Source organism: Dermacentor variabilis, chromosome 2 (genome assembly GCF_050947875.1).
Source record: "Dermacentor variabilis isolate Ectoservices chromosome 2, ASM5094787v1, whole genome shotgun sequence".
Taxonomy (NCBI): domain Eukaryota; kingdom Metazoa; phylum Arthropoda; class Arachnida; order Ixodida; family Ixodidae; genus Dermacentor; species Dermacentor variabilis.
Genome location: NC_134569.1, coordinates 166,555,610 through 166,575,641, shown reverse-complemented (window position 1 = coordinate 166,575,641; position 20,032 = coordinate 166,555,610). Strand labels below are relative to the sequence as shown.

At 44.3% G+C, this 20,032-nt stretch overlaps 1 protein-coding gene across 2 annotated transcripts in view; it reads left to right on the top strand.

The window, feature by feature from the left end:
* Positions 1 to 20,032, top strand: part of LOC142572924 (diuretic hormone receptor-like) — a 193,300-nt gene that overhangs the window by 122,667 nt on the left and 50,601 nt on the right. Inside the window, exons 1-3 of one of the 2 annotated variants that reach the window (XM_075682381.1) lie at positions 2,241 to 2,325; positions 11,484 to 11,697; positions 12,307 to 12,441. In XM_075682381.1, coding sequence (XP_075538496.1) covers positions 11,487 to 11,697; positions 12,307 to 12,441 — 346 coding nt within the window. In that variant the 5' untranslated portion in view covers positions 2,241 to 2,325; positions 11,484 to 11,486. Of the gene's footprint in view, positions 1 to 2,240; positions 2,326 to 11,483; positions 11,698 to 12,306; positions 12,442 to 20,032 lie in introns of those variants that run through there. The other variant, XM_075682380.1, reaches the window with a different exon arrangement.

The following is a 20,032-nucleotide window of genomic DNA, read 5'->3' as shown; positions in this document are numbered from 1 at the left end:
TCTTTCGTTCTTTTTTTTTTTTGAGGGGGGGGGGGTTCGACTTGGGGGGCCAAACCTGCTGTAATAGTGACCTGTCACATTCGCCAGCTAAAAATCGAACTTTATGACGGATGTGGAATTTCCTAAAGCGGTTGGACTCAATATTCCTGTTTAGTCTGCCTTTGGCAGAGCTAAGGCCTCACCTAGTGAAATGTTTTAAAGGGCAAGTACTCTCGAATACTAAGAACGTCAAAATACTAAAATTAATTCACCGACTGATTATTTTTTTGCAAGTTTAGGCACCTTTAGCGATTGCCCTTGGCATAGCGGTCGGCTGTACTTACGTCGACCACGTTCATCGCTAGCGCGTTTTTTTTTTCTCTCGTAAATTCCAAACTCGTTGCGTTAGGTTGCACATGCACACCGCCGCAACACTAACCAGCCTGATGGCCTGAGCTGCATCTGGAGAACTTCTTTCACACTGAGTCTCGTCTTTTGTTTGACTTGTTAATTAGGATACGTTTGGAAACGTTGAGGACAACTTTGTAGCTGGCATCTCTGTAAACAATGTAATGCCCGCCTCAGTAGGTTAGTGGTCATGGCGTTGCGCTTTTGAGCTCAAGGTCGCCAGTTTCATTTCGGCCTCTGCGGCTGCATTGAGATGGGGCCTAAATGCCAGAAACCTCATGTACCTAGATTTCGTGCTCGCTAAAGAACCCCAGGTAGTCAAAATTAATCCTGACTCGCCCAACACAGTGTGTCTTACACTCTTACACGTGGTTTTGGCACGTAAAACAGCAAAATTCAATTTTTATGCAATAAAATATTGTTAATTTGTCAAACCATGATACCATGAGGTGACATGAGAACGTTTCAGCACTAAAAGTAACGTTCGCCAGTTTGCTTGGATAGCCGACACAGAAAGAAAAATAAACACAGCAATAAACGGCACTTTCTCTAATTTGTGCGATTAAACATACTGAATAAAGCACCATCTGTAGAAAGTGAAGAAGTAGAAACAATAAAAAACAGTTTGATGAGCAGTGGGAAACTGAGCTTGCCAACCACAGCCCTGATGACCAGTGTCAGCTGTGTAACAGGACAAGACAGGCGGCCATGTCATATAGCTTCCTGGACGGAGGAGGCCGCCGGCAAGGAAGGTGTCCAAGTTTGCTGCTCACAACAAAGCTCAGTAATCATCATCAAGTCCGATTAAAAGAACTGCATGAAATAGACACCCTTACGAATGAAAAATCCGCCCATTTAACGCGTCTACCCAACAGCATTTCCGAGCGAAATTAAGTCAGCCATAAGGAACTGGAACCATTAAAAATTGTATGTAAAATGGCGCACAAAAAACGCAATCACAAGCTAAGCGTCTACACATACTATACACCTCTTGTGTTAATCATTTCCATACTTCCTCAATTCAAATAGCGAAGAGACCAATAGGATATTAGTACTGTGCCAGTACAATACCATATATGATTTTGTGGATGTGAAACACACGGTGGCTATGTGAGCGTTACAGAATGCAAGAATGTTGGTTCACAATTGAGAAGTTGGTTTTTCATACGAGGTCCTGAGGGTTCCTCTGGAATGTCACTAAACAGGGAGAACTACAGCCCTAAGTGTACTCACTGCGTCGCAGAGATATGCCCGTTAATTGGACGCTGAGCCGTATAATTAGCGTCAACGTTACCAGCACCCGTGTCCCGCTAAGCAATTCTGGGAGACTAAGGCTAACACGGAGTGGGCACTCCGCATTGTACTGCTGGCGCGGAGCTGTCATGCATTTAGGCATCGTTTGACAGGCACCATGAGTAGAATTAGCATAGGTGCATCAATCTGAAAGATACCAGCTTAGAAACAGGGCTAAGGACACATGAGTGTACAATTCCAGACGTTTGAAAAGTTCAGAAGTAGGTACTAATCAGCGAAGCTTTTGTCTAGAGCAGAACTACTCGTAACTGGCAAGCCTGAGAGGCACGTAAACTAAGGGAACGCCAGCGCCATTTCAATTCTTACCAAAGAAGCCTCGCCGGGTATGCTAAACGAAATTTGCCACTTCACTGAAGAATGCCAATACGTTTCCTGATGAGCGGCCCGCCTATGCTTAAAAACGCAGTGCATTCTATGTGGACACCTACTTTTTTCCCAACTTAATAAGCATGTCAGTGATTTTACTATATTAGTGTGGTGCATTTAGCGTAAATGGCCCTATAGGGCCATTTCCGTTTTCTTTTCTTTTTTTACAAGATCAGATACGGACAAAGGGAATTAATAGGTTTTTCCACATGGGAGACGTGGTTTCTCTAGCATTATTAAGGGGCCAATGCTGACACAGTAAGTGCCTCTGCAGATAATTGAACTCACTTATCGCACCGAAATGTCAGCATGCAGAAACTTTCTTGTTCATCCTGACTCAGCACTTGACCGCAAGGACCGCAAATGGAATGAGCGGTCTTGTGCTCAGCAGTGCTCAATAGTCGCTAAACCAGTAACTGTTAACTAGTAACTAGCAACTAAGCTACAGATTTATACTATTATTTTAGCATGGCGACTTATGTTGCCAAGAGTAGAGTTCTATCTGCCAAATACGCATGCTATGTTGCAAACTTTGCATGAGGAGAGGACAACGCTATCAATTCAATTGAATTCAACTCAATTTATTTGGCACAAGCAGCACATGCTTTACGCACTGCCTTCTGTTTTATCGCCGTGACTCACAACGTGCAGTATCCCGCTTCTGCGTACGACGATGAGAGGGTGCAGATTCTAAGCCGTCGAGACCGCGTTTCTTTGGAGAGAACAGCAAAGAAACTGCTGTTCTCACCTTTGCTGGTTACCAAATTACAACCAGGTCGTCACAATTATTTCATAGCCCTGAAATACGACGTCACTTCAAAGCTGTGGCATCCCTAATAGCTGAAAACCTGCTCGTGAAAAATTTACTTCCTTAATCAACGAATCAGTCGCTCGGTATAGTAACGCCATTGCTCCAATGCCCTCAAACGAACGAAGTAACGGAGAAAGAAACTGGCGTGCAGACTACTAAATCAAGCGCCCTTCTGGGCCTATCTCCGTGCATATATTATATACCGGTGCTGTCACAGGGTTGTCGTCCGTTACAGCTCTTTAGCAGGCAAACGTAACTGTACATGTCAAAGGCAGCCAGATGTGAAATGATGAATAGCACAGGACGCGCAGCTGGGTAGTCTCATATGCCCTGCGACAAAGGTAAAACACACTCTCCATAACAGGTCCTGTTATAAATACAATAACCGGCAATGCGTACATTGAACATTTCTAATGAAACTGATCGTGCAGTAGCCTTATCGGTCCGCGGGCGGCTGTCTAACTGGTGGTTTGTTCCAGTAAAGAGCCATTCTCTCGGGTCTGGTGACGATGTCTAGCATTCTTAAGAACCATCACCTCCAGCAAGTAATGGAACTTATATTTGCTTTGTTTTGGCAAACTTCAATCCTATCGTTAATACTGTACGTCACATGGAGAAATACTGAACTGTAATTAATTTTTTTGAAGTCGTTTTTTGCTAGTAAATATATGCGCGAGTGTGGTCGTCACTTTCCTATAGCTCATAGATGCAGGACATATAAAAACAAGACATTCCTTTACACGATGAGGCACTGAATTGTGTTTTTAGTTATCGAACAAGTTTTTCTACGAATGCATGTGTTTCTGTATGAGCTGCAATGCATCTGCTCAGACTTCTGCATATTTTTCGGAACCTGCTTTATTCGGGGTCCTCCTGAAAATCTGGGCGATGGACGTACCTAAACCCATCACGCAAACCCGTGAGATAGCCAAACTGCAGCTTTTCACACACCTAATGGTTAGGAAAGAAGGCATACAAAGATTAAAATGGTTTACTGTACAAAAGAAATATACTCTCAGTGAAGTATATTTGCGTCAATAATGACATTTGGGCACTATTCGTCTTAACACTGAGTATTTTAGTACTAAATATGGCTGGCGGATGTGACACCTATAACTGTATTAAAGATCGTAGTGCTTCGAAGTGTCATTTGCTGTCAACTCAATTAGTGTGTACAGGCGTGGCGTTACCGACGGCCGTCACCACTTTGTGACGCGACGGCGGCTCACCATTAAGTATGCGTATTGGTGCTGACACGGAATGCCGCCGTAGCTGTAACGATGAAGCTTCGCTACACACGCATACTATAGTTTCGTATATGCGTGTGACACGTGGACCCCTCCGCGGGGTCGCTTACGCTGCGCAGACACACAGGACTCGCGGGCTTGCTATCGCTATAATTGCTTCGAGCGGAACTAATTGAAGACAGTGCACATTTATGCACTTGTGCTTGTTAATGTGCAACGAAGCTGCCACAGCTCCTCACAATACACGTTGAATAATAATGTTAGGGCTAATCGAGGCACAAATGAGCTTTAATACGATGAATTATTTGCCTCAGTCTTGGCGCTTTGAGGTAGACACGTAGGTCGGCTCCTGCCTCGCCTCCTTTGAATAAAAATAATATAATCAGTGACTGATGCCCTAACCGAACCTCAGCCGCCGATCACTGTAACCTAGTACTTCGCACACATTGATCGCACGCAAACTTCTCTCACTGCAAAGCCGGCCGGCTCTTTGAAACGCTCGGAGTGGGCATTCCGTGCCCCCTTTCCACCTTCATTCATTTTGACAGCCCGCGCCTTGATACGCTGTTTTAGACGGCGCTATCTCAAAGACCGGCCCTTTTGGCCCAGTACTTTCTTTGTGGATGCCAACGCTACGTATAGACTGCGCGTGTGTGCTTTATCATGCACCACATGAGTACCTCCCTCATGACTCCTCCAATTAACCTGCGGCCCTCAGTCCGCGGCGCCTGCGGCACGCCTGACCAACTCGGCGGTCAGATGTGCGACGTGGGCGAGGCTCCTAAGAATATCCGCATCCGGGCAGGCCGTCGTTGTGAACTGAACCTGGCAACCTTCAACACTCAACGTTCTAGAGTGAGGTTAGATTAGCGGAGCTCTTTGAAGAATTATTAGGCATTGCCTGAGATGCTACTCGACTTTGTGCATGTTCGAAGAATTGATGAGGCTTATACAGTGTTGACTAACAACCACATCCTCTGCTATAGAGGTCTTCTGGAATAGAAAGAATACGGAGTAGGATTTCTAACTCATGGGAACATAGAGGGCGACAATAAATAAACCATTATGCAGAATGTAACAGTCGTGGTAATGAGAGTAAATAAGAGGTGTAGATTAAATGTAGCCCAAGCCTACGCTCCACTCTCAAGTCATAATGATATAGTAATATAACAGCTTGATGGAGGTGCAAAATAAGCAATCAGAAATGTTCAAACTGTGCAAACGCAGCATAATGTACTTCTGGGTGACTTCAATGCAGAAGTGAAAAAAAAGCAGGCTGGAGAACAAGCAAATGGCAACTGCTGCATATATTATAAGAATAGTAGAAAGATGTTGCTGGGACTGACGGAAAGAAATAGACCTCGAGTAATGAATACCTTCTTCAAGAAGCGCAGTAACAGGAAGTGGGCCAGGAAAAGCCCTAATGTAGAAGCAGGAAATGAAATGGTTTTCATACTGTCTTCCAATGCCAGCACAGTGTAGGATGTAGAATTGTTAAGTAAAGTAAACTGCAGTGATCACAGGTCAATGAGGTCTACAATCAATCTTAACTTGAAGAGAGAAATAATAAAATTAATCACAAAGAATTCAAAAGGACCTTATAAAGAAACGGAAAAGCATCAAAGTGTCTAACTCAAGAGATCAGATAGAATTTGCTGAACTGCCAAGGCCGATAAACAAGAAGAAAGTAAGTGCTATTAGAAATTATAACGCCAGAACGATTGAGGTAGCAGAAAAATTTGCAGCAACAGGAAATCAGTGAGAAGACAACTTGGTATAGGACGTGGCAAGTTCTACGCAGTTAAAGAAAAGCAGAGTGGTACACACAAATGTGGATGATGTAGTAAAAGCAGCAGACGAATTCGATACTGACCTGTACAGTACCCAGAGCAGCTACGCAACCTCCATTGGAAGTAATGATGAACAGCATATGAAGGTTCCTTCTATAACTAGCGATAAAGTTTGATGGACCATGGAGGAAGACCTGTCCTGAGGGAAAGCGGCAGGAGAAGATGTAAGGACAGTAAATTTAATCGAAGATGGAGGAGAAATTATGATTGAAAAGGTTGCGGCCCTTTATACTCCATGCCTCACAACCACAAATGTACGAGAGATCTGAAAGAATGCATATATTATAATAATTCAGGAGATGTTAAAGAATTGAAGAATGTAGGCCCATTAGCTCGTTCTGGCTCTTGTATAAAATTTTCACCAAGATAATTGTCAATGAAATCGTGGTAACACTTGGCTTCAATCAACCAAGAGAACATGCTGGCTTCAGAAAAGAATATTCTACAATGGATCAAATTCATGCCATTAATCGGGTAATTAACACATCTGCGCCGTACAATCAGGCTCTCTCTATGACTTCCATTAATTATGGAACTGCGTTTTATTCTGTAAAAATACGACCAGCCATGGAGACATTTGAGTAATCAAGGAGTGCGGAAGGGGCATGTGAATGTCTTGGAAAATCTCTGAAAAGATTCCACAGCTACCTTGCTTCCCACCAAGAAAAGTAGAAAATTATCTATCAAGAAAGGCGGCAGGTAAGGAGACACAATCTCTCAAATGCTATTCACTGTATGCTTAAGAAATATCCAAGCTATTAGACAGGGAAGGATTAGGAGTGAGGATAAACGATGGATATCTCAAAAACCAGACAACAATGTCCTGTTCAGCAACGCTGGGAGTGAATGGCAACAAATGTTGAGGACCATAACTGAGAAAGTGCAAGACTGTCATTGACGGTTAATATGCAGAAGATGGTAATGATCAATACCTCTGGTAGGGAGCAAGGATTCACGATCGCCAGTCAGCCTCCAGAGTCTTTGCAGAAGTTCGCTTATCTAAGTCAATTGCTCTCCATGGACCCTCATAATGAGAAGAAAACTGACAAAATAAATTTTACAAAATAATACAAATTTCATACAGCATACAGTGCAAACAGCAGGAATTACCAAATCCTGACAGAGTGGGAGCTTACTACTGTCTTGCAAGAGAAAAATGTATAGTATTTGCGTTATGCTGGTGCTAACATATAGGGCAGAAACTTGGAGGTTAACAAAGAAGCTTGAACATAAGTTAAAAGCTTGCAAAGAGCGATGGAACGAAAATGTTACGCGCTACGTTAACAGACAGGAAGAGAGTAATGTGGATCAGAGAGCGAAGGGGGACAGGCGATATCCATAGCTAGTTGACATTACGAGAAAGAAATGGAGCTGCAGAGGCCACGTAATACGTGGGGAAGATAACCGGTGGACCATTACAGTTATAGAATGGATGCTAGGGAAAGGGAAGCGCAGTCACGGACGGAACAAAATTAGGTGGCGTGATGAAACTAGGAAATTTGCAGCCGCAAGTTCGAATAAGCTTGCGCAAGGGAGGGGCGATTGGAGATCCCTGGGAGAAGCCTTCGTCCTGCAGTGGACATATAAATAGGCTGATGATGATAGGAGTGATGATGATATGACGTATGTACGTTTGTGTAACACTTAGAGATCATGTCCCATTCCACGTGTCTCTCGCTAACGTCCGTCAGTAACTATGCAGAACTCAACAATGGTTGTGAATAAAGTTGCATCGTAGCGCCGTAGTAGAAATCATGCCGTTGGCGCCTTGCTGTGGTCTTCGATGTGATAGTCATCTTGCTGTTATCGCCACACAAACGTATACGCTGGAGTTATAAAAAAGGAGCTATTTGATTTATACAAACGCGTAGGCCCCAATTAGCATCGCTTTGCAAAATCCCAAACATTAGCGGACAGCCAGGTACCTTCAACATGCTTCGCATAACATTCCGACTGTGCGTGGAATCTGCGAAACTTTTTCTTTTTTTTTGTCGCTTGCTCATCCCAGGTCGTTCGATTATCATAGGTGTTATCGCTGATTCGTAGATACACACTTTATGGTTTGAGCGCGTGCCAGAGGGGCGCTAGCAATGCACAGTTAGCTTGGTTGCTAAACGACAAGGAAACCAAGTGCAAGCCTAATAATCAATCAATTGTTTATATAACGTGCGCCAGGACAACCTTAAGGTCTGAGTGCTGGCTCACGCATACAATAAGAAACCAAAGACAAAACAAAGAAAAAAACTACAATGGAATATAAGTAGAAGGAACAGTGAATGAAATAAAAAATTAAGAAGTGTGTACGTACAACACAGTGCAAGGTATATACAAAATAAATTGGAAGAGAAACGCATCTAAACAATGTTTTAAACTATGATGCAACTACGCTAAGCTTGTAAAATAATATTGACAATGAGTCATGAAAAAATCGAGATCAGAAGGACTAGCGTATAAAGATTCGGTATTCAGTGGACGGTTGAGTGGTGGCAGGCAGGAACGTGGAAATGTCTATGTTTTCTGGTGATCTAGCGCGGAATACAAGGTGTCATACGAATGAGTAGTTAGGGACAGGTTAGGATACCGCAGACGAGTTTGAAAAGGAAACAGGGTCAGCTCGATTACGTCTGCAGAAGTAAGGGCAATGACAATGATGGAATGGGGCTCGAACAAGTTCCAGTCTCGATGTCAACAAAGGAAGGTGACATACATGCTTGTAAATTTTTTCTGGACCCTATCCATAATCTATCTCTGTGTTGAGTCTTGAAATGCCATTCCAGACGACCGAGGCATAGTCGAGTTTAGGAAGACAAATTGTGTGCAACATGAGGAATCGTGTAGGAGAACTGAATTCTCTCAATATGCTGGATGCTGGAGAGCCAGGAGAGCGTATACCACACATTGCAACGTGTTTATAGTGCGGACTGAGACGTATAGAATTGTATAAAAAAATACACCGAGTTCATTGATCTTACAGACTTTACATAATGGTACAGAATCTACAAAATATGAAAAAAGGAATGCTTGATGTTTTGCGTTTGCCTCGAGCGCCCAACCGCGCGGCGATTTCGCCTGTCATTCACTCTCGGAAAAACACTTTTATGTAGTACGTATTGGGAGACATAAAGCTGTATCGGGACTTTTTCATATTGCTCTACAATATCTTTATTAACACTATTCTTTTAATTATGCAATTTGGGATGTTGAATACATAATTAAGGATAATTATGTAATTAGGCGGAATGCAAAAACAATAATCTGAGTGTCCCCAAGCGGCGGCAAGCAACATTGTTTTGGTTCTGTACAGCTACGTGGTATTTGCATATATCTAAATCTTGGTGAATGATAGTTGGGACACCCTGTGGATGCCATTACTGAGGGAAATATGCTGTCGCACACTTTTACTATTGCGGAGGGGATGCCATCAGAGCCGCAGTATAGGGAAATAGGCTTCAAGCGCTTGAGGCAATCCCTGATGAACTTTCGATCAAAGAACACACAAACTAGATGTGAGAACCGCTGTGTGCTACTGACTGACACCAGAGTTACAATCTGAAGCTTAGTGTAAGGGCAAGAAACAGCCAGCCAAATAGTTCGCGTCTCCTTCGACTACTACTCCAATAGAATCGAGCAGGCGGAAACATTTTCGACGTTTAATAAAGCGCTTGTGAATACACTCCTGAAATTGCGCCGGCTGGCCACAGATGCTCCTTTAAGCAAATGCACTATACAAGCCGCGATCGCGCTCGCAGAGGCGTCTGCGGAGAGGCCGAAGAAAAAAACGGAATTCCTCTCTCCAGCGATTAGGCACACGACTTCTGCATTTTCGGGGGACGCGACCTTTGTTACTTAGGGCAGCTGTATGTTCACATCTCGACCAGCGCGGATATCAAAGAATGTTTAGGTCTCTACTGGGGAATGTATTTTCGCATACTACTATGGGGCAGAAACTTGGAGACTGGCAAAGAAGCTTGAGGACAAGTTAAGGACCGTGAAAAGAGCGATGGAACGAAGATTTCTACGCATAACGTTAAGAGACAGAAAGAGAGCGGTTTGGATCGGAGAGCAAACGGGTATAGAAGATATTAAAATTGACATCAAGAGGAAAAAAATTCAGCTGGGCAGGTCATGTAATGCGCCGGTTAGATAACCCTTGGACCATTAGCGTTACAGAATGGGTATCAAGAGAAGGGAAGCGAAGTACAGGACGGCAGAAGACTAGGTGGGGGCAATGAAATTAGGAAATTCGCGGGCGCTAGTTGGAATCGGTTGACGCACGACAGGGATAATTGGAGATTGCAGGGAGAGGCCTTCGTCCTGCAGTGGACATAAAACAGGCTGATGATGATGCTGCTGATGATGATGATGACTAAAAACAAGCTCAATAATCTCAACTACTTGGCCATCGGCGTTACATTTCCTTTTAACCGGTTACCAATAATAATAATAATAATAATAATAATAATAATAATAATAATAATAATAATGTTTATTGCTTGACTAATTCGGTTCCGCACTGGCGCGAGGGCATCGTTCCTCTGCCTTTTCCTATCGGAGACTCGCAAGCGTTGGCTGCACGCGCAGTAGCATTCTCGCTGAGCGTCTTTGTGGGAATGGTTGTGATGCACTTGTGTGTAAGCGGAACGGACCGTAAATGATCAGAGGAAATGGTCAGATACTTCGACACGGGTTATATTTGCGTGCTTGTCGCGCGCCACAACCCAGCTTCACTGCAATTCAGCTGTGCGAGCAGCACAAGTATCATTAAACGGGAGCACACATGTACAGGAAAAAACAGTACGACGGAAATAGGGCATAAACATGAGTGCCAGATGTATTGCTTCTCATGCGTTGTTGCTTGCTCGTGCAGCTCGCACAATAGTCATACATATACGTTACCATTGAATCAAAACATTTAGTTTACGCCTAGGCCTTCGGCGTGCTGCTGGATTGATTTCACGCTTGTTACGAGATGTGTTTTGGTTTGCGTAAACGTTCCTTGAAAAGATAATCACTTGCAGGAGTTACAGCCACTATTTATTTATTTATTTATTTATTTATTTATTTATTTATTTATTTTACGAGAAGATTCTTTCAACGACTACGTGGGAGGACACAGTCAACAGGTCTGCGTTCCTGGGCACCAGCCTTCCCGTGTGAGACTTTAGTGGGCGACTATTTCTTTAGACGGATTCTCACTGTGTTGTATACGGTTCGCATTCCAGCATTTCTTCATTTCCGTGAGGTTTTAAACAAACCCGTGATACCCACACTGGCACAAATACGTCGAATTATTCAGTTATAAAATATAAGCGGCGAGTTATGCTCGCATTCGCATATCTGACTTTAGTGAGTCTCTATTCAGAAGCCCTTGTTTCATAGAAGGGAGTGGGTATTTTTTTCTGCTTATTTTATCACTGTTACAGCTTTTGTAACATTTCATTTGCGCGGTTTTGCTTGAGAGCTACGAGTAACGATTGGCGCGTCCTCCATTTCCTTCTTTTCTCTCAGTTGATGGCGTTCCAGGAATACCGCGACTTGCAACTTCGCGAAGATGACGTCACCACTGCCAACAGTGTCGATGGAGCCGGAGACCTGGCAGAGGTCTACCCCAGCACCGAGTCGAGCCTCGCCATGGATCCGACGGCCACGCTAAGCAGTCACAATGTGTCAATGTCTCCGGAGCTCCTGTGCTACATGACAGCACTCACTGACGGTTCACAAGGTGAGACTTCCCTTCTTAGTTCTTGTGCGAGCCGTGCTCTACGGTGACTTTAGCACAAGATAGGTGTACTGGAAATTGCCGATTCCAGATCTCAATACTATCTTGGAATTACAGCGTGGCGTAAGCAGGACAAAGACGCAGGAACACACGGACACGACGCTATTAACGTGTTCTGAGTCTTTGTTTCCTGTGCTCTGCGCGTGTCAGCTTTTTGCTTGAGCTCTATTCTTTCGTGGCATACCAACAAGCCCGCATTGCAACACTAGTAAAACTGTCGTGCCCTTCAGAAACTCCGACTCGCAGGTATGCGTCCTTCATAGCTCTACTTATTCGTTGCCATTCTAATTGTCTTCGCCATCGTTTTCGCCACCGCCTTCAGCTCGTCATATAGCAAGCTACCGCTGTTTTATAGTGGCACTTAAAGCTTTCTTTTGGGTGTCCGTTTTTAGATTTTTTGAGGAGAAAGAAACAGTGGCGACCTTACCTTTATTTTATTCAATATGATCCCTTCTCCAGATGATGGACTTTTGGTTTTGTAATTTTGGGATAACAGGCAGCAATAGGGAGCTAAAGTATAATGCCGAACCACATCATTCTCGTTTCTCACAGATGACTCTCGATATGCTGCTATTTCTTGCCCCGTCGTTTGGGATGGCCTGACGTGTTGGCCTCGGACGTCCAGTTCCTCTTTGGCGGTTGTGCCATGCTTCGCGTCGCTCAACGGACTCGACTACGACACGACACGTGAGTTGTACACGGCTAAGCAGCTGGTCTGTTGTCGTTATTGAAACTGACCGAAACAAGGTCACAAGCACGCTAGATGTATTTGCCTTGAACAGGGCGAGCAATTTGTCAATAAAACTGTGTGTGGGGTGAGAAGCAACATTCCTTTGTTGTCAGGTTTACGTGAAGGTGCCGGGATAAGGTCGGTGAAGGAAGAGAATTGTCTGAGCGGAGTGGCCTATTGTTGGTGTAAAGCTGCTGAGCTGTCCAATTATATTTAATGCAAACGTGCGTGAGGACGACAAAACGACGGAGCCGACAATTTCACGACGAGGATGAAAATTTCAGTGGCATGTGAACGACGACGTCATCACAGCGAAACCACGAAGAATAAATGAGATAGAAAGAAAACAATGACATGATTGCGGCGGGGTGACGACAACCGATTGACCCCGTGTGGTTTCTCGGTGTCAATACTCCGCGCAACTGTGGGATTACTGCGGTGCTCTGAGGAGTTATCACATAGCCAATAAAACTGAAAAAGCTCGCCGCGCCATTTATCATTATTTCCTTCTCAAGAAAGGGGCAACTCTTGCCTTTGCTTCTGAGTTGTTGATAAATTCGACTTCGCCTGCTATCAGCTAGCCGCCAGGTTAGCTCAGATGGTAGAGCGGCTTCCCCGCAAACGCGGTGGTACCAGGTTCGAGTACCGGAGCAGTACGAATTTTTATCCCACTGCGAAGTTGATCTTTCGAGGAACCCGTATGGGTTTCCTTTGTAGCACTTAGATATGCGTGGGCGGATGTCTCATTTTCCCTTTATTAAGCTCTAAATAAAGGCAGTCTAGCTGCGAAACTTTATCCATTTAGCAAAAAAGAGAAAAAAATGACGGAATCAATTTTACTAACTGTATTGCCCATTCGAACAGAGCAACATCATCTCATGAAATTGTTACAGCATTGATTTTAATTGTTCGATGTCGATGCACATTAAGTCGTCGATTAATGCGCTCATGATTTGTACCTCTACAACCGGCCGCCTTCCAGAACAGCTCAGATGGATAGAGCTGCTGCCTCGGAAAGGTTTTGGGTTTATCCCCATGACGCTAGCACGCAACAGCATAGCGTTCTTCCTGAGAAACCCGTACGCGTTAACTTTGGCTACACTGCAGCGCATGACAATATCAAGCGGAGCTTTCCTTGCAAGCCCTCCTGGATTTTTCTCACAGTGGCTGCTGCTGCTGTTTTCCCGAATATCTCATAACTAAACAAAAATTATGTCGATTTCACGCACAGGTGGAATTTATGTAAGTTAAGCTTTTCGTGCTGTTTGCAATTGTTCGTGATGTTTACGGCCTTTAGCGCAATACCAGAGTGGTGAGTTCGTGTTGGACGTTACCTTGCGTGCACCACTTATGTTTCCCTACGTAGTGCACGGAACAGATTACAGTGAGGCGCGTTTGCTTGGCGTGTTGCTGTGCGCCACTGTTCATGGAATTTCTCAGTGGATCACACGGCGTATCTCGTTGTGGCAGAAGTGTTCACACTTCATATAAATTAAGACGCCTTACGCGGCAAACCCACAATATCATTTCGGGCACGCGGTAATGGGGGCCTCTGGAATAATTTTCACCATTTGGGATTCTTGAACACACACCCAAATCTAAACATACGAGCGTTTTAGTGCTTCGCCCCCCGGCGAAATGTGGCTGCCGTGGGACAACTCTGTTCGAAAATTGTTGCTGGTATTATATAACGAGCAAAGGACTTGTCAAACGAAAGCTGAAAGTGAATTAGAGAAGAAGGAAAAGTCGAATTTTCGCATATCATGCCAGAGCATGTTCTTTCAGAGTTCATATTCATTACAAAAATTTCTATAAAGCCTTCAAAAATGCACGCTTATTTTCCATTTTAAGAAAAAAGTGAATCGTACCTACGTATTTTTATGTAATGTGCTGTATAGTAAAATGATAATCACATTTGGACTCTGGCTGAAAAATGTTAAACCATAAATAACTAGGGCTGGTCATTCTGTTTTTGCAGCACTAATATTCAGTTGGACACTTGGGGGCCTAAAGAAATCAAAATACGCTCCAAATACCCCGTTGCAGGCATAAGCCAGTAAAAGTGAAAAACAAATGTCATTTAGCATTTAACAAAGAAATATATGCTAGTATCGGAGAAGTGTCGCGTTAAAGAAAATTCTTTCAAATCTCTTGGGCACATGATTTGTGATTCCTCATGTCGTGGTATGCTTCCGGAATTTCCTGCCACTGCTGAAAGGAAGATCACAAATGAAGAATCACATCCGTGCTTGCGTGGTACCAAGCTGATACATAGATGCAGTAGATTGTGCGAAATCAGGTACGACTAAATTAGATCGTGAAGGACTACACCGCTGTGGACGAGATGAAGTTTGAAATAGGGCCTGGTAAAGCTTTTTCCGATCGCAGGCTTCTTTTACGCCTTGTATGGAACTTACATATTTAGTCATGAGGATAGTAATCGCGCTTATCATAGGTCATACGTTGGCTGATACACATGTAAATTTACATTTCATACCAAGTCGTTTTTATAGTTACAGAGTTTATTGAGGAAGTTTCAATCTGTGCGATTGTGAAAGCTTTTGATTATTTCCTTTTCTTTTTTTATAATCACTTTTTTATTATTTAGCTGTTTTATGTGTTTATGAGTCTAGCCAAAATTTCGGGATAGCGGCCTTTTCAGCAGCCAAATATTGTATATTGTTGGACTTAATAAGCAACGAACAAAAAGATTTGTGAATAGAATGCTAAAAAATTGTTAGAGAAGAATGAAAAGTTGAATTTTCACAAACCATACCCCAGCTTGTGTTCTTTTTCCATAGTTTATATTCCTTACAAAAATTACTATATCGCCTTCAAAAATTTGGTACTATAATCTTCGATTGTAAGAAAAAGAAAGTTAAAATTAGGTTACGTTCCTCCGAGTCAAGCCTAAACACCGCGGAAGAGTCATTCATCGAGGTGCATAAATGCGACAAGAGATCAAACTCGCGCAAGGACGAGATCCGCACGTCGCATCACGGCATTTTGTTAGAACGCGCTAAAGTAATCGGGTCTCGTGGGAACAGTCTGACGAGGAAGCAATACCTGGGGCCTCCAGGATAAGATTAGGCAAGCATGTCGGCAGCAGCCCTTATTAGACGCTTTGTTACGTAGCTGCCACGCCTCGACACAGGCGAGGAAGTGTTATTAGGCCATTTATCAGCCTGCAGGCTTCGTACCTTAAACAACGGCAGGGCAGGACATGTATTAACGCGAAAGGGAGACAAATGCAGCAGATAGCCATCGGACTAATTCCTTCCGTCTAGCTTTTTCTTTTCCTTTTTTCTTTCTTCTCTCTCGCTCGGTAACAAAGGTGTGCTGTTTCGTTCACCTACGTGTAACTTGTAAACACGCTTGTTATCAATGAGTCTGTGGAGCATGTCGATGTGTCGTTTTGCATATTGCCGAACGAGTCGTTGCCGAGGGCGACTTGTCCGCCCATTTTTCCCGTCTTTGGGTAGTAAAAGGCAAATAACGAGGTCAAATGAGAAAAGAGGACGTTACGTTAACACGCATGTACTAGCTTGTCCACGTTTGTGCATGACTTGCACGAGAAGTAGGCTGTAGATAGTTTTAGTGTAGCGCAACATGCTCGCGTTAGCGTTCGCGTGCGTCGCAACGCTAACCTTAAGAAACGCTGCCATACGCGGCACACACTAGTCCTTTAGAATAGCGGAACGGAGCAAAACGCTAACGCAAACATCTACGGCACCGTCTAGATGTAAAAAGATAAATACACAAAGTACTGGCCACTTAAATCCATGCGAAATGTCTAGCTAATCTAGTGCCGAAACCGCAAATGCCTTAGTAAGTCAACGGAGTGAGCGAAAAAAAGCGCAAAAAAAACAGGCTTTGGTGACATCTTGACGCGGCTACAGTAAACATGACCAAACTCTCTCGTTATACCTACTTAGCCGCTAATTGAGAACGCATCCCAAAAACAACGCTCATTTGTGCCCAATTACACCGCTGGCGGAGCGTCATCAGACAAATATAAAGCAAATAAATACGAGAATTAGTGAGGAACGAATGATTCCAAAAGGGTACGCCAGCGGCTAGATAGGTGCAAACCGGGCGGCTAGAAGTGACGTCATGTTGCCTCTACGTAAAACTCCGCTTGCGTGCGTTAGCGTTGAACGCTAAATCCTGAAAATAGCGTACGTGTACGTAAGAGCTCCAGCACCCTTTACGTACAGCACATGCGCAGTGTGGTGCACGCAAAACTAACGCTAACTTATTGAGTTTGCTTCTATGCGCGATACTAAGACTGTATATTGTCACGTAAAGCGTTTTCTGTATATCTTCTGGCGAGTGCTGCATGCTGAGGTCGTTGTGCAGTAAATTCGCCTTTGGCCCACATATATATAGTGAGCCGTTTAAAAGCAGTAAATAAAGCCGCTCTGCAAAAAATGGTGCCAATATTCTCAGTACCGAAAGGCGCATGTACTGTCTTTGTTGGATTCGCAACGTTCCCGCAAAAAAAAATATCTAAAATGAAATTTAGCTGCAACAATATGAAATCATGACTGTTTTTCTGAAGAGTGTAGCCGCCGTGGCTTCTCAGGTGACGCGTACGTGTTGCGCCATGCGAGCATTCGTGGTGCAGGTTCTTCTCAAAAAGCTCTGTGGTAGTAGAAAAATGCGCATTCATATTGACTTTAGTCTTTTCCCCCCCAACAACTGCATAAAACACAAAAGCTATAAAAAAGAAACATCAATGTTGCACCTTTATAACTGATGCGATTTTAAGATAACGCAGCTCGATTGTTGGGCCTGTAATATGGTAAATGAATATGTGCTTGAGATGACTGATTTTTACTCCATTCCCAGGCTGGACGATCTTGGCTGTACATGCCTGTGGTGCGAAAATGGGGCGTATTTATTGATACTGAACCACTGCGTGCAAGCTCCTCATGTCTTCCTCCTATTTGCGTCATTTTATTTCACGCAATTCTGAAAACACCGTGTGCTCCTGCTTCCGTTGTTTTTACAGTGTTATTCATCTGAAGTCACTTTTGATGGTATTTAGGACCTTTGCGACCGAGTGGCTGTACACGCTATGTCTAGCCTATTTGTCCATAATCGACATCGGCTATCCACCAGTGTCATCCTTTCCTTTTTTTTTAGGTATATAGTGTTTGGCGCCTCTTTATGGCTGATGTACTGGTAAACCTCAACTTTCTCACACAAACACACCAGCCGTATTATCCCTTCTATTCTTCGAAAATGTCAAATTTCAGGCACGTTCAGTTCCTTTAGGCCATTGGGCAAAGCTCACACGTGGTTCGTAAAATACGCCTCCAACGCCGCGCAAGTTTGAAGATGCTGAAACGGAGAGTTTGGCCGTATTCATTTGTACCTGTAAATAATGCACTCACTTCAAGATTGGTCGGCGCTTCACCCATAATACGCCCTGGATTCACTTTACGGACACAAAAACTCGGTGAAATACCTAATTCTCCCTGGACACCAGGAAACAAAACAAAGCGTTTTCGAGCGCTTCTAGTCGGACTGATTACTTCGCAATGAAAGCGCAAAGCGAGTCGTCCGCACTCCTAAACCTGTCCTGAACCTCCTAAACCTCCTAAACCTAATCCTGTCCTGAATTCTCTGCACTCTGTTGTTTATATACGGCGGCCGAGGGGCGCGACCTCGACTAGACGGGGCGAAGCCACAAATGCGCCACCCTCGGCCACGCACGCAAGGCAGGAACGTGCGGCATTGCATTCGGTGCAGCGTCTGGCCGTGCAACGATTCACGAGAGGCCAGCTTCAGCGCTGTAGAGCAGACCGCTTGTTTACGGACAAATGCGAATGGCCTACACTCACGAATAGGCGGTGAATGAGAACATGCCATATGTTTTCTTTTTTTTCATTGAGCGTGAAGGAAGAAGACACGTGCCGAAGATCGACACATAATGGAACTGTAGGTCACAGCTTTCCTCCGAATCGTATTGGTTCGCGAAAAAAAAAGAAGGGTTGCCATTCGTACGTTCATCCGAGTTTATCGGCGGCGCCAGTAAATCTCGGCCAGGGCTGTGTTCTGGGTCGTGTCCCTGAACGCTGAACGCACCGTAGTCGGCAGCCGGCAGTGATATTCTTGCCGTGCCCGAGCACCCGAGAACAGAATGCGTGCAGAAGGCGCTGACAATATCGGCCTCGTGTTCTGTAATCCTCGTTGACCTATTGCGGTGTGAGCTGTACAATTACTTCGCGGTAAGCGCGCCCGCTGCAGTGCCGCTGACTCAAGCGCACGTCGTCGAAAGGGTAATTAAGCCCGCCGTCTTTATAGCTCGTTTATCTTCAACGATGCAGCCGTCATGTGGGAATTGGAGTCAAAGGCATGCGGTAGTAAGCGGTTTTTGTTTTGTTTTATATTGTTTTACTAGGTGGCCTTCGATGCCTCCAGAAAGCCTGTCGGTGCTTTAATTGATCATCTACGAGCGTGATCCATCCTCAACGATATTATCAGGGTGAAATATTCAAGCAAATAGCGCTTGCTCGCCCGCGCAATCGATCATGTAAACAAAACCTAGGTAAACTTTGTGAAAAATTCGCATCTAAATTTTTGGCAAATTAGAACGCCCTCACTTTCCTTTTTCTATTTCAGAAGACTCGTCTCCGGCACTAATGTTCTGTTTCGGTGAAAGTACAGCGTAAAGATAGCTTGGCAAAGCTGCGCAAATTCGCACACAGCTCACACGATATCGAGGCGGCAGCGTTCAAATATAAACAGAGCTAGCAGGTGTGGTCAATATAAATAAAAAAAATTAAGTCTGCGGTTTTACAAGCCAAAACCAGGATGTGATTATGAAGCACGCCGTAGTGGAGGACTGCCGAATAATTCTGACCCCCTGGTTTTCTTGAAGCGCTCCCAATGCACGGCTACATGGGTGCTTTTGCATTCCGCCCCCCTTGGAAATGCGGGAGCCACCGCCGGCATTCGATGGCGTGCCTTCAGGCTTAGCCGCGCAACGTCAAAGCCACTACGCCACCACGGCGGGTCCGTGGTCAATATAAACGTTACTAATGTTGACTAACCTGTGCATCCTGAGTTTCACGATCACCTGTATAGAATTTGAGAAGGGCTTCAAGCGGAACTAAATAGCTGAATAACCAAACTTCAATATATATGTACCGACATTAATCCCACTGCTGCTCAGCCAAATTGAGATATAGACACCGACCCACGACAGGCATAGCATAGCCTATAGAGAGGTGGCTGGATTGCACATAGCGTCACAAAATAGCGTAGTAATGCTGCTGTTCAGCTGGTTTCGTAAATACTAGCGCCTGAACTTATTGAGCATAAGGTTGCAGGATGGATTCATATTTTCCCGTTTTACATCGCTCACCCCTTGCCGACGTTTCTCGCCTGCTTCAGCCTGGCCTGTAATTGTAGCTGTTATACTTACTACGTGGCTAGGAGCTTCATTAGTCCTGTCGTGCTACCGCAAACATGAACAGTGGCTGGAATATTCGAATGGCTCCAGACCGCGATAAAGAAAGTTTGTCATAATCGCTGTAG